This window comes from Bubalus bubalis, chromosome 15 (assembly GCF_019923935.1).
Source record: "Bubalus bubalis isolate 160015118507 breed Murrah chromosome 15, NDDB_SH_1, whole genome shotgun sequence".
Lineage (NCBI taxonomy): Eukaryota > Metazoa > Chordata > Mammalia > Artiodactyla > Bovidae > Bubalus > Bubalus bubalis.
In genome coordinates, this window is record NC_059171.1 from 24260692 (window position 1) to 24275632 (window position 14941).

The 14941-nt window shown below is 35.0% G+C and overlaps 1 protein-coding gene across 12 annotated transcripts in view; it reads left to right on the plus strand.

Moving 5' to 3' along the window:
- Positions 1-14941, plus strand: part of OXR1 (oxidation resistance 1) — a 543504-nt gene that overhangs the window by 456291 nt on the left and 72272 nt on the right. For all 12 annotated transcript variants that reach the window (XM_044928605.2, XM_044928604.2, XM_044928606.2 and 9 more), the window contains 3 exons: positions 7785-7867; positions 11916-12023; positions 13439-13552. In XM_044928605.2, coding sequence (XP_044784540.1) covers positions 7785-7867; positions 11916-12023; positions 13439-13552 — 305 coding nt within the window. The remainder of the gene's footprint in view (positions 1-7784; positions 7868-11915; positions 12024-13438; positions 13553-14941) is intronic.

The window sequence follows — 14941 nt, forward strand, 5'->3', positions numbered from 1 at the left end:
AAAATTAACAATTTAGGCTATAATCTATGGTATGACCACTAACATAATTGTTTAATGTGTTGTGTGTGTGTTAGTCACTCAGTCCTGTCTGACTCTCTGTGACCCCATGGACTGCAGCCTAGCAGGCTCCTCTGTCCATGGGATTCTCCAGGCAAGAATACTAGAGTGGGTTGCCATTTCCTTCCCCAGTGTTATATATCGGTTCAGTTTAGTAGCTCAGTCATGTCTGACTCTTCAGGACCCCATGGACTGCAGCACACCAGCTTCCCTGTCCATCACCAACTCCCAGAGCCTACTCAAACTCATGTCCATCAAGTCAGTGATGCCATCCAACCATCTCATCCCTCCTCCTGCCTTCAATCTTTCCCACCATCAGGATCTTTCCAGTGAATCAGTTCTTCTCATCAGGAGGCCAAAGTATTGGAGCTTCAGCTTCAGCATCAGTCCTTCCAATGAAAATTTAGGACTGATTTCCTTTAGGATTGACTGGCTGGATCTCCTTGCAGTCCAAGGGACTCTCAAAAGTCTTTTCCAACACCACAGTTCAAAAGTTTCAGTTCTTCGGCGCTCAGCTTTCTTTATGGTCCAGCTCTCACATCTGTACATGACTCCTGGAAAAACCATAGCTTTGACTAGACGGACCTTTGTTGGTAAAGTAACGCCTCTGCGTTTTAATATGCTGTCTAGGTAGGTCATAGCTTTTCTTCCAAGGAGCAAGCGTCTTTTAATTTCACGGCTGCAGTCACCATCTGCAGTGATTTTGGAGCCCCCCCAAAATAAAGTCTCTCACTGTTTCCATTGTTTCCCCATCTATTTGCCATGAAGTGATGGGACCGGATGCCATGTTATATACAGTAGCACGTATATATTCAACCCAAGTCCTGATTTATTCCTCACTTGCCACCCTTTCCGCTTTGGTAACCATAAGTGTGTTTTCAATATCTGTAAGTCTGTTTCTGTTTTATAAATAAGTTCATTTGTATCATTAAAAAAAAACTAGGTTCCACATATGAGTGATATGACATTTGTCTTTTTCTATATGACTGCCATCACTTAGTATAATCTCTAGGTCAATCTATGTTGCTCAATTGGGACTTCCCTACTGGCCCTTGTGGTTAAGACTCCTGGCTTCCACTGCAGGGGGTATGGGTTTGATCCTTGGTTGGGATACTAAGATCCCACATGCCACATGGAGCAGCCAAAAAAATAAAAATAAAAATAATTGTTTAAAAGTATATCAAACTTTAAGTCTAAAAATATTCTAAGAAAAGGTTCAACATAACCAGAAAGATATAACAGTTTTTTATTTTGTGTGAACCTAATATCATGGTCTCAAAATATAGAAAGCAAAGTAAAGAAACGTTAGAGGAACTGAATAACCCACAATCATAGTGAGAGATTTTAACAACCTCTAGCAGTAATTTGAAGAAAGCGTGCAGAACCAAACCAATATGTATATAGAAGATTTGAACCCAGTCAGAAAATTTGATCTCAGGGATATGGAGATAGGTGTTTGTGTGTCCACACAAACACACACACATGCATGTCCACACATGCACACACACACATACATATAGCACTACCCTTCTGTATAGAATACACATTCTTTTCAAGCACATGTATATGGAGCATTTCCTAAATTTATACATGATTGTAAAGCAAGTTTTAATGAATTTTACAGGTTTTAACTATTTAAGAGTATTTTTTTTATCACAGTATGGTTAGAAATCACTAACCAAAAGATGAAAATTTTTAATTGTCATAGATTAGTAAATTAAGCAATATTCTTAAAATAGCAAATGGAGAAATTAGGGTAAAAGTCATGAAATATTTTGGATGAAATTATTAAAATACAGTGTATCAAAACTTATAGAATACAGTCTAGATGGGAATTTCTTGTTTTAGATTACGTACATTAAGCTTCTGCTTCTGATAATGTAGAGTAAAATCTAATGCCCTTGCTCTTTCCACCATACCAGATAATTGTACCTCAGGGGAAAGTATTACATATTCATTTATTCATTTGATATTTATGGAGCACCTTCTATATGTCATGGTTACTATTAGGGTATATTGCATGGTTTCCCAACTTGTGCAGGGTTGACATTTTGTGACAGATTGTTGTCTCGTGGGGGGACGGTTATTTGCATTTTAGCACACAGTGTTTAGCAGTGTACTGCTGAACAGTATCCTGTTGTAATAACCAAAATTGTGCCTTGGTTTTCTCAGGTGTAAAATGGTAGTAAAAGTGATACCCTCTGTATAAGGTTGATGAATAGGTAAGATAGGAAATGAAGAGTACTTAGAGCAGTGCCTGGCACATGCTAGAATGCTGGAGTGGGTAGCCTATCCCTTCACTAGCAGATCTTCCCAACCCAGGAGTCAAACTGGGTCTCTTGCATTGTAGGTGGATTCTTTACCGACTGAGCTATCTGGAAGCCCTGGCATATGCTAGGCACTTGATACATGTTCACTATTATTTTCATTTTCAAATCATAAATATCTATGCATTTCTAAACTGTAATACTAATAATTTTGTGAGGAAGCTAAATGGGGCCTCTCTTTTCCATACTCCCAATCCAGATTCATGTATGCTGGCAACTGTCTTTAAAAGGGTAGTATAAAGTTAACAAATAGGAAACGGGGCTACGTAACCTGTGTGATCACTTTCAGTTCTCAAATATTGTGATTATATTTCTGTATTGATAGAAGAGAATGATTAGTGTATTTCATTGTGCTCTGGTACTTATGTTTATTAATACATGTTTTAATATTGGTTATTAAAATAATTTTAGAACTTATTATAATAAGACATTGCAATATATTTTATTATAATTTTAAATTATTAAAGTGAGTGCTTTCAGTTTGTTTCAAACTTTAAGCTGCAGAAAGCTGATATATTAATTTTCTTTCTCTGAACTGCACTCCATGGTAAACTTTTGAAAATGATATTGCAGTTGCAAATTTAATTGTAATTGGTGGCTCAGACAGAGAATCTGCCTGCAATGCAGGAGACCCAGGTTTGATCCCTGGGTCAGGAAGATCCCCTGAAGAAGGGAATGGCAACCCATTCTAGTATTCTTGCCTGGATAATTCCATGGAGAGAGGAGCCTCATGGACTACAGTCCCTTGAGTTGCAAAGAATCGGACATGACTGAGTGACTAACACTTTCTTTTAGACCTTTAATGAACTTTTTTAACAGATTAAAAAAAATACAACTATACAAAGCAAGTGCAGACCATCACTTACTCCTGAAATCATGAAAGGATATATATTATTAGTTAAAAGTAATCTGAACTTATATTTTGCATTGCTTTTAAATTGCAAAATGAGATAGAGGAAAGGAATTAATTTTTTAATGTATTTTAAAATAGCTTTAATGTTTTATCACAAAAAAACAAACTTAAATATATGCTGTTTAATGGAGGAAAATTGGAATATAGTGAAAAGAAAAAATGCTGTCTTTCCCTAAGAATTATACCATTTTTCATTCCCAGCGTAACTTTAGGAAAACATCTCTTTTTCTACAGCCAAATCGTATATATTTTTCTTCTTTGTCCACTTTTCTTTAAAAAACAAAATGACTGTAAGAATTGTGGCAGTTCTAGATACAGTTTAAGCTGTAGCTTCAAAACATTATTTCATTCAAATTTGATGCTTGCTATGTGTTAGTCTCTTTGTTAGGCACTGAGGAGTCATTGTGGAACTAAGTAGGGTGTTTTATAGGTTACAGTTTAGTGGAAGAGATTTAAAAAGAAACTTAAAACTGTGCCAGATACTGTGAAGGAAACAAAGACACTATATGACTAGTAGTAGAGATCTGCCTTAACCTGGGTGATCAGAAAGGTGACAGCCTTTTTAAGTACTGTAGAGCTAACTGGGTTTTTTTGAGATGTGAACTTTATTTTTATCATTGTTAATGCTTCATTAGAACCATTCACCCAACTGAGCTAATTAAATACATATAAACAAACTCTAGAATAGTCAAAATATCAATTAAGATTGGATGGAGGGAGAACAAAGAGGAAGATATTTTCTAAATTCCTTAGGCTTAGGTAGAACTAATTTTTCTTTGAGAATTACTGTTTTAATCTTGTAAAAATTGAGCATAACTATAACATCTTGTTACGTTTATGATCTTATTCAGCTTTGAGTTTATTTTTTAGAGATTGATTTTATTTAAAATTGTTTAGATAGGAGTGATATTTTATCAGTTCTGTGCAATCTTTGTTACATGAAGTACAGATGAGAAAGCTAACACTAATACAGAATTTAAAACAGATACTATAAACTTGGTGGTAATGATGTGTTCAAATGAAATATCTTGATAAGCAAGTGACAAATAGTTGGCACTCTATCTGAAATGGTGTGCATAAAAAGTATGTTTATATATGAAAGCATATCTTAATCTACTTCATGGTATGTATAAAGAATACAGTATTTTAATATAACTCCATAGTGAAGATTTTGTCTTTAACTATGATTGTATTAGAACTAGAGATGTTTTCCTCTGTGAAGATTAATGTTACATGCCTCAAACTTGGTTTGGTTAATAATAATAAACTTCAAATATACTTTATTATAATAGGACTAGATGTGTTGAAATATATTTACTTTTTAATAACTTAATTTACTTTTAATAAATTAATAAATTTTAAGTCCTTACTTTGCTTTTTAATAACTTCCTTTCAGCTGACAGTTACGTTTCTTCAATTTATTTTTTTAATTGGAGGATAATTGCTTTACAATATTGTGATGATTTCTGCCCCACATCAGCATGAATCAGCCATAGGTATACATATGTTCCCTCCCTCTTAAACCTTTCTCCCACCTCCCACCACATCCTACCCCTCTGGGTTGTCAGAGAGCACCCAGTTGAGCTCCCTGCATCATACAGCAAATTGCCAGTGGCTATCTGTTTACATGTGCTAATAGGAATGTTAGTCTCTCAATTAATCTACTCTCTTTGCTACTCTCTCAATTCATCCCACCCTCTCCTTTCCCCACTGTGTCACAAGTCTGTTCTCTGTGTCTGAGTCTTTATTGTTGTTCTATTGCTAAGTCCCGTCCCAACTCTTTGCAACTCCATAAACTGCAGCACGCCAGGCTTCCCTGTCCTTCCCTATCTCCCAGAGTTTGCTCAAACTCATGTCCATTGAATCAATGATGCCATCCAACCATCTCATCCTCTGTTACTCCCTTCTGCTGCCATCAGTCTTTCCCAGCATCAGAGTCTTTACCAGTTTGTCAGCTTTTCACATCAGGTGACCAAAGATTGGAGCTTCAGCTTCAGCACCAGTCCTTCCAGTGAATATTTAGGGTTGATTTCCTTTAGGATTGACTGGTTTGATCTCCTTACTGTCCAAAGGACTCTCATGAGTCCTCTCCAGCACCACAATTTGAAAGCATCCATTTTTTCCACACTCAGCCTTCCTTATGGTCCAATTCTCACATCCATACATGACTACTGGAAAAACCATAGCTTTAACTGTATGGACCTTTGTCAGCAAAGTTGGTTTCTCTGCTTTTTAATATGCTGTCTAGGTTTGTCATAGCTTTCCTTCTAAGGAATAAGCGTCTTTTAATTTCATGGCTGCAGTCACCATCCTCAGTGATTTTGGAGCCCAAGAAAATAAAATCTGTCACTGCTTCCACTTTATCTATTTGCTATGAAGTGACAGGACCAGATGCCATGATCTTAGTTTTTTGAATGTTGAGTTTTAAGCCAGCTTTTCACTCTGCTCTTTCACCTTCATCAAGAGGGTCTTTAGTTCCTCTTCACTTTCTGCCGTTAGAATGGTATCATTTGCATAGCTGAGGTTGTAGATATTTCTCCCAGCAGTCTTGATTCCAGCTTGTGAGTCATCCAGCCCAGCATTTAGCATGGTGTACTCTGTATATAAGTTAAATAAGCAGGGTGACAATATACAGCCGTGACATACTCCTTTCCCAATTTGGAACCAGTCTGTTGTTCCATGTCTGTTTCTAACTGTTGCTTCTTGTCCTGAATACAGGTTTCTCAGAGGCGGGTCAGGTGGTCTGGTATTCCCATCTCTTGAAGAATTTTTCACAGTTTGTTGTGATCCACACAGTCAACGGCTTTTGCATAGTCAATGAAGCAGAGAGGATCTTTTTTTTGGAATCCCTTTGCTTTTTCTCTAATTCAGCGGATGTTGGCAATTTGATCTCTGGTTACTCTGCCTTTTCTAAATCCAGCTTGTACATCTGAAAGTTCTTGTTTTATATACTGTTGTAGCCTAGCTTGAAGGATTTTGAGCATTACCTTGCTCTCATTTGAAATGAGTGCAATTGTACTGTAGTTTGAGCATTCTTTGGCGTTGCCTTTCTCTGGGATTGGAATGAAAACTGACCTTTTCCAGTCCCGTGGCCACTGCTGAGTTTCCACATTTGCTGGTATATTGAGTGCAGCACTTCAACAGCATCATCTTTTAGGACTTTAAATACCTGAGCTGGAATTCCACCACCTCCACTAGCTTTATTTGTAGTAATGCATTCAGTGAGTCTATCTCTGCCCTACCCTGCAAATTTCTGCCCTGCAAATGTTACATTAGTAATGTTTTTCTAAATTCCATTTATATGTGTTAATATTGCAATATTTGTTTTTTTCTTTCTGACTTCACTCTGTACAACAGTGTCTAGGTTCATCTACCTTACTAGAACTAACTCAAATTCGTTCCTTTATAGCACTAGTAGTCCATTGTTTATATGTACCACAGCTTCTTTATCCATTCATATGTCAATGGACATCTAGGCTGGTTCCATGTCCCGGCTGTTGTAAATAGTGCTACTGTGAACACTGGGGTGCATGTGTCTTTTAGAATCATGGTTTTCTCAGGGTATATGCCCACTAGTGGGATTTCTGGGTTATATGGTAGTTTTGTTCCAAGTTTTTAAGTGGATGACTCCACACCCTGCATGTGACTCAGCAGTAGTGCCCTGCCTCCATGGCTTCCAAGCTTTCCTTCAAAGCATTCCCTGTGGCCATATCTTCTCTCCTGTCTCCTCCTGCCATCTCTCTGAAGTCAAAAGCAGTCCTCACCCAGGGATTGCTCTCCAATCCCTACACTCCAGCTCCCAGCCATCACACGTTCTAGTGGACTTGCGTTCCTGTCTGGGGTATGTAGGATCACGTCCTGGGTTGTCTGTGTGGGTCTCAATCTATTCAGACTGTCACATATCAGCTGCTTCACTCTCCAACAGTTTTGAATGCTTCCCCTTGGTCCCAACTGATTGCCCCAAATGTGGGGATCTCACCGCTGCTTCAGCTTCCCCACCTACTCGGTGCACGTCTGACCCTGCTCACTCTGCTCTTCTTTTTTCCTTCCTTCCTTCATCCTACTGAGTTTTGTGTGGCTCTATATATTCCTTTCTGGTAGTTAGGGACTCCTGCCAGCCTCAGCTCGTGCTCCATGTGATCTTTTGCATCTGATCTTCTGTGTTCCTGATACATCCATGGAGAGAGATGTGCCCCTTGTCCACCTACTTCTCCGCCATCTTGTCTCCTTCCTTCCTTAGGTTTTGAATTGACTTCCAGTTATTAACTGTATTGCTTCATACTGGTCAGTTTGTAAACCTAGCAGGGAAGGAAGTACATTTACTTATTTTGATACTTGGTTGTATTTTAGAGCAGAGAATCCTCGGTGGCAAGCTGTATTCCTGGTGAATCTGTAAATATCTGCTCCCTCAGCTCTATTTAGCTGTCCTTAAGTTACTCTGAAAGGGAAAATAATTTAATAGAATTTTGCATCATCTTTTTTTCCAGATACTGGCCAAAAGAAGACCCTAGACAAAAAAGATGGGAGAAGAATGTCTTTTCAGAAACCCAAAGGGACTGTTAAATATACTGTAAGTTATTTGTTTTGGAAAAGGTGATTTCTATTTGTGATAGTCTTATTGGAGGTATTCTTTGTTTATACTGTAAATGAGACAAGGGTTCCTAATTGCCTTATTTTAAAAATCTGTACTTCACTGTCAATAACTTTTACTAACAATGATACTTGTTTTTAATTGTATTTAGGATTTTTTTTTTTAAGTGTGATATGAAGATAATTCTAGAAAATTTAATAAAATAATAGTTTGCTGGGAGTTAAAGTTTCTGTGCTACAATAATTTTTATTAGATTGGGCTTTTAGGGAAGCACTTACTTTTTAAAAAATGTGATCTTCATTGTATTCCCAGCAATGATAGTGATAATGAGAATGACAGAATATGGAAAAGGCAAATTGATATTAATTTTCTAAAATAACCTCTCTCATTCGATTATTTGCACTGATACATAGCTAAGTTTCTCTGTTCTAGAAATGACTCTCAAAAATGTCCTTAGAGTCAGCCTTTCATATTTCTGGTTACTATGGAGGACTAAAGTGAGAAATCTAATCTGTGTTATGCTGCTTATTTGATTAAATGTAAATGTTGTTAGATAATGTTAACATGTTATAAAGCAGTTATTTTAACCATAGTTTGTCTAATATTTTGTTACATCTGTATTTAGAAAATAGTAGGTTATACATTTGTGTCATCACAAAGCCTTCCAATCTTGGCTTGAGTCTTGATTATTTTTTATAAATTCTAAAAATTGAACAAAGTATCAAAACCTTGAGTCACACTTTATTTTCATAAACTGTGTAATTGACAGTTTGAAATTTTAATTATTTTTAAAAGGTTTGAAATGACATAATTTAGGGTAGAAATGTATTTACTACTATCAAAAGGATCTTCTCTCAAACATATTATAAACTTGAGTGTGCTCGTACCTTCTCTGCCTAATTGAGAAACTAAGAATATAAATTCAGACAGTAAACTCTTAAGTAGTGTAATTTGATGTTTCATTAAGGCATAAGACTGTAGGCATGGGGCATTTCATTGTCTATATATGTAATCACACAATTGTGAAGAATTATGAAATTTTAGTTGGTTTTGAATTCAAGAGCTTACCGATTTTTTTTTTTTTTGTAATTCAATAAAACTTGTGTTATTGGTTGCAAGTTGAAATTTAAATTAAGAATCGTTATTTTGGGGAAAAGGTTAATTGAAATTTGTAGTTACAATTGACCCTTTTTATCCTTGGGTTCTGCATCCACAGATTCAATCAACCATGGATTGAAATATTTTGGGGAATAAAATTCCAGAAAGTTCCAAAAAGCAAAACTTGAATTTCCTTTACTGGCCACTGTTTACTTACATTGTATTAGTATTATAAGTAACCTTGAGATGATTTAATGTATATGAAGGACATGTGTAGGTTATATGCAAATACTGTGCCATTTTATGTAAGGGATTTGAGCACCTGTGAATTTTTGTATCTGTGGGACTGCTGGAACAAATCTCCCAGGATACTGTATTTTATACCTGTTTCTCTGGTTCTGCTCTTGTCGATTCCAAATGTGAGTGGTCCCTTGTATCTTTTCACTTTTCCATTTCCATTCTATTAGTCGGAAATCTTAAGAACTGTATTATCTGAAGTGAGACCCAAACTTTTTTCTATTTCTAAATAGAAAAAAGTTTGGGTCTCACTTCAGATAGTACAGTAGAAAAAAGTTTGGGTCTCACTTCAGATAGTACAGTAGAAAAAAGTTTGGGTCTCACTTCAGATAGTACAGTAGAAAAAAGTTTGGGTCTCACTTCAGATAGTACAGTAGAAAAAAGTTTGGGTCTCACTTCAGATAGTACAGTAGAAAAAAGTTTGGGTCTCACTTCAGATAGTACAGTAGAAAAAAGTTTGGGTCTCACTTCAGATAGTACAGTAGAAAAAAGTTTGGGTCTCACTTCAGATAGTACAGTAGAAAAAAGTTTGGGTCTCACTTCAGATAGTACAGTAGAAAAAAGTTTGGGTCTCACACTTCAGATAGTACAGTTCTTAAGATTTCCGACTAATAGAATGGAAATGGAAAAGTGAAAAGATACAAGGGACCACTCACATTTGGAATCGACAAGAGCAGAACCAGAGAAACAGGTATAAAATACAGTATCCTGGGAGATTTGTTCCAGCAGTCCCACAGATACAAAAATCCACAGGTGCTCAAATCCCTTACATAAAATGGCACAGTATTTGCATATAACCTACACATGTCCTTCATATACATTAAATCATCATATTTAACAAGCTATAGAAAACCTTATACCAATTCTTTTTTCATCCTTGCCCAGTGCCTAGTTTTTTATTCCATTTACCATCAGTCTGTTGTTCATCCAGGTTGGCATTTTTGGATTTAGCATCAGTTGCTCATTAACGTTCACACCTGTGACATTCTACAACTACTACTGTATTACTACCTCATTCAGTCCATTCCTATATTCTCGAGTCTTATTTGAAAATCTTATACCTTAATCTCTTTTACATTTTTATTACTTTAAAGATTATCTACTGCTGTAGTATTATATTGGTTTTTCTGCATCGATTCTCTTATCTCATTAATCCTGGACCTGTTGCCACAAATCTAAGATGCCTCTCAGCCACATAACTTTATTGCTTTATATTGGTGGGCTTTTCTTAATTACTTCATTACCCCAATTAGTAATAATAGTGAAGATTAAATGTGCATTAATTCATATGAAAGAAAGTAATTTATAAATTTTCAGATGTTACAGCAAAGTAAAATTGGTTTACAGAGAGCTTTTACATACATTATCTCAATAAAGTGAGTGAAATACCATCTCACTGCATAGATGAGAAAGTTTGCACAGAAGGGAGCAGAACTAGGTTATTTATTCTTGTCTTTGGCATCAGTTTGGTTTTACAAACCTTAAAAGGAAAATATATATTTATTGGATATTTTTAGCCCCCCCACATTCATATCTACTTTTCCTGATTTTTCAAAGTCTATTACAGTCTAATTCAAAATACCCTATTAATATCATCCTTTTTTGAGATTTAACTCTAGTTATTTCCCTTCCTAAAATCATAAATTCATAAGTGTACTCTGGATAGTTTAGGTGGAAGTTACAAAATCTCACAAATGTGTTTTGTAACTTTTCTATCTCTGATATGTCGGTTCTATTCTTTCCACTTTGAATGTTCCTTTCCCTTTTCTCTACTTCTCAAATTCCTACCCCTTCTTCACGATTTAGCTTTTAAATCTTTTCCATAAAACCTTTCTTGGACATTTAGGAACAAATATGTTGTTTTATCTCTACTCAGCTTTTGTTGTATTTGTTGTTTCATTTAAACTGCTTTTCATCTTTTATATAATCTTTTTTGTCTTTCTTACTTTCCAAATAGATTATAAATCTTTTATGCAGTAAAACTATTTAATTGCACTTCATTTTGTTCTTACAGAGCTCTCATAATGCTTTATTTATGGAGAATTCTAAAGGAATATGTTGAACAATCAAATGACTTTTTTGTTTCAGGATAATTGGCAATCAAATCTCATAATTTAAGATTTCTATAAGTATTCATTAAGATATACTGATTCACAAACATATTCCTCACCTTTGGTTTGAATATATTTTCTAATTTATCCATTTAAATGACAGGTTAGGTATATAAAGATTGCTAGAAATAGCATTTTAAGTTTAATACAACATGCTTTGCTAAAGTAAAATTACTTTATAAAAGTTACATATATTTTTAGAAACTATAGTATATTGCTTTAAAGCTTTTGTAAGATGAAAATCACTTGTGTTTTGTAAATTATGGTTTGTATTTTGAAATTGCTTGAAGTAGAGAACTTCATATAATTATAATGTATGATGGTAAAGCATATACTCTGATAATAGACTGAGACTAATTGTTAACAAACGCAAAATTTCTCAAGCTATTCTATCTCTAAAGATGGAAATACAGCACTTACTAATCAAATGTAAGATTGTTCCATAGACATATTAATGATCATTAAACCTTATGATTTAGATTTTCTCTTTTGACACATTAATTTCTTTTTCTTTTAAACAGGTTGAATCAAGGGATTCTTTGAATAGTATAGCCCTGAAATTTGATACAACGCCCAACGAACTTGTTCAATTAAATAAATTATTCTCCCGAGCAGTTGTTACTGGACAGGTATCATTTTCTAAATGCATTGATGGTTAGAAGCATTCAGTTGTTAAGACAGAGTGTCCATTGCAATACAGTTAATTTAAGAAGAATAATTTTGTGCGTACTTTGAACAAATCATATTGGTTCTAGAAGAGAAGATTAAATGTCACTTACATCCATGTGAATTTTTAATATTAATGAAAATAACTAAATTGTCTTTTCAAATATAGTTTTAAAGAGCTTTTAGAAATGTTCAAAGCAGGACATGTATATGATAAAAAATTCAAACTTCTTTAAGGGTAATTTATCTCAGACTTAAAGTTTTCCTTTCCCAGAAGCAACTGTAGTTACCAGTTTGTATACCCTTCCAAAAATACTCTAGCCCTTTCTTCTTTTTTTTAAAAAAATAATTTTGATCTGGGAAAATGTTCTATTTATGCATAACTCAGTCTCAGACTTTCTCATGTATCTAATGTTGCACTGTACCAGTATACAGGTATGCATTGGAAATACTGTGGATTTGGTTCCAAACCACTGCATATCACAGTAAAGCAGGTCACAGAATTATTTGGTTTCCCAGTGTGTATAAAAGTTATATTTACACCACACTGTAGTCTGTTAAGTGTGTGATAACATTATGTATAAAATAAGTATATACCTTGATTTAAATCGTAATTTGAGAGAACTTTATTGCTAAAAAATGCTAACCATCATCTGAACCTTCAGAGAGTCATAATTTTTTTTGCAGTAGTCACTGATCTCATATCAGCATAACAAACATAATAGTAGTAAAATGTTTGAACTGTTTCAAGGATTACCTAATTGTAACACACAGACAGAAAATGAGCACATGCTGTTGGAAAATGGCACTGATAGACTTGCTTGACTCAGGATTGCCACAGACTTTCAATTTGTAAAAACGTGGTATGTGTGGAGCACAGTAAGGTGATGCACAATAAAACAAGGTGTGCTTATATTGTGATTTAACTAAGCACAGTAAATGTTAGATTTTCTGCTTTTTTTGCTATTGCAAACATTGCTGTGAGGAACACTCTTGTTTATATCTTTTTTGTTATATTCAGGTATATCTATAAAGTGAAGCCGTAGACATAAAATGGCTCAGTTAAAGAATGTGTGCATTTTAAACTTTACTGGCTGTTCCCAAATTGTCCTTCAAGAGGAACACCCATAATTTATAAGGATCATTGTTTCTCTTCACTGTCGCCCACAGTCTGTGTTATCAAACCTATCTAAATTAAATTTGAATCTTTTTAAACTTTGTTAAAGATTATTTCAGTAATAAGATACTTTTAATCTGAAGGTTTTAATTTTTAAAATTTATTTCTGAAGGATATTGTTAATGGTGTTTTCTTAGAGAACAACATGTGATTATTGATATTTTAGTTTGACTGAATCTTTATGTGAATGTGTTCTCTCAGGTTTTATATGTTCCTGATCCTGAATATGTCTCCAGTGTTGAGAGCTCTCCATCTCTAAGCCCGATAAGTCCTCTGTCACCAACATCATCTGAGGCAGAATTTGAGAAGACCACTGTAAGTTTCCCTTCTTTACAAAGCTTTCAAGAAATGGCACTGTATATATATCATCATTATTTAATCTTAGTTTGACTATGGCTAGAATAAAATTTTACCTCATTTTGTTAATTAAATTTGTAAGTCCCAGTTTTTAAGGTAAACATTCTTATTAAATCAGATTGCTTAAATTAACTTACTGTTAGTGGTGGTAGTAATCCAAAGATATTTATCAGCCCTCTTATAAATATCATGTAATAATTTATAAATATCATAATAATTTAAATATTAAGTTAATCATATAATATCATGTTGGCTATCTTATAAAAATGACAACACTGTACCTTCGTGACCCCATGGACTATAGCCCACCAGGCTGCTCTCTCCATGGAATTCTCCAGGTAAGAATACTGGAGTGGGTAGCCATTCCCTTCTTGAGGGCATCTTCCTGACTCAGGGATCAAACCCAGGTCTCCTGCATTGCAGGCAGATTCTTTACTGTATGAGCCACCAGAGAAGCCCATGAAAGCAATATATTACATTTATTCTCATCATCGATGAAAATGGAAGTGAGGTTCTAATGATAGGTATTACTGGACCAAACGATGCAGGAATACCTTTTTGAACATGGCCATACCGTTTTCTCATGGGCCTTAACAAAGAGATGTATTCATAAGGGGCAATGACAAAGGAGAGTAGTGTAACCTTAGGATAGTTTAATTTAGCTGTGTTCCGTACACTAAAACATAATTGTGGAAAGCTTGACTGTAGTATTTTGCCTGACTAGGAACCTGTGGGGTCCTTTTCTTGTCCTTTGCTTTAACCCAAATCTGCCTGTTAAGTGGCTTTATTTAAAGGCATAAGGTCAAAGAGAAGAGAGTGCTGAAGCTCAAGAGAGCAATAAAACCTACATGAAAATGCTGTCTTCTTCACTTTGCCATGTTGGTAAAAGAGAGGGAAAGAACAATAAAGCCGTGAAACATTTTTAACCTTTAGTGTCTCAGCTTCTGTCAAAGGTGGCCCCAAAGTGTCCTCTAATATGACTAGTCATATGAATAAATTCTTTCTCCCTGAGATGAATCCAGGAAAACAGTAAGAAACATGAGTTCTTGAAGTTGCCTTTACCCAAGTGATCATTACCACCTTCTGTCTGATTGTGGGCAATCGTCAGAAATAATTCTTTTGAACAGTAATTTTATAAACTTTAGTTATATCTTTTTAAAGCTAGAAATATATTCATTACTAGCCTCTGAGATAATATTCCCATGTGACTTTTTATATACAATATCTCAAGTGCTTCTGTCTCTATATTGTAAATATTGAATGTATATTTCCCACACGCTGTGTGTAAGTTCCTTAGAAGCAAGGATTTTATGATCTTATGTTTTATTTGATATAATTCATCTGTAT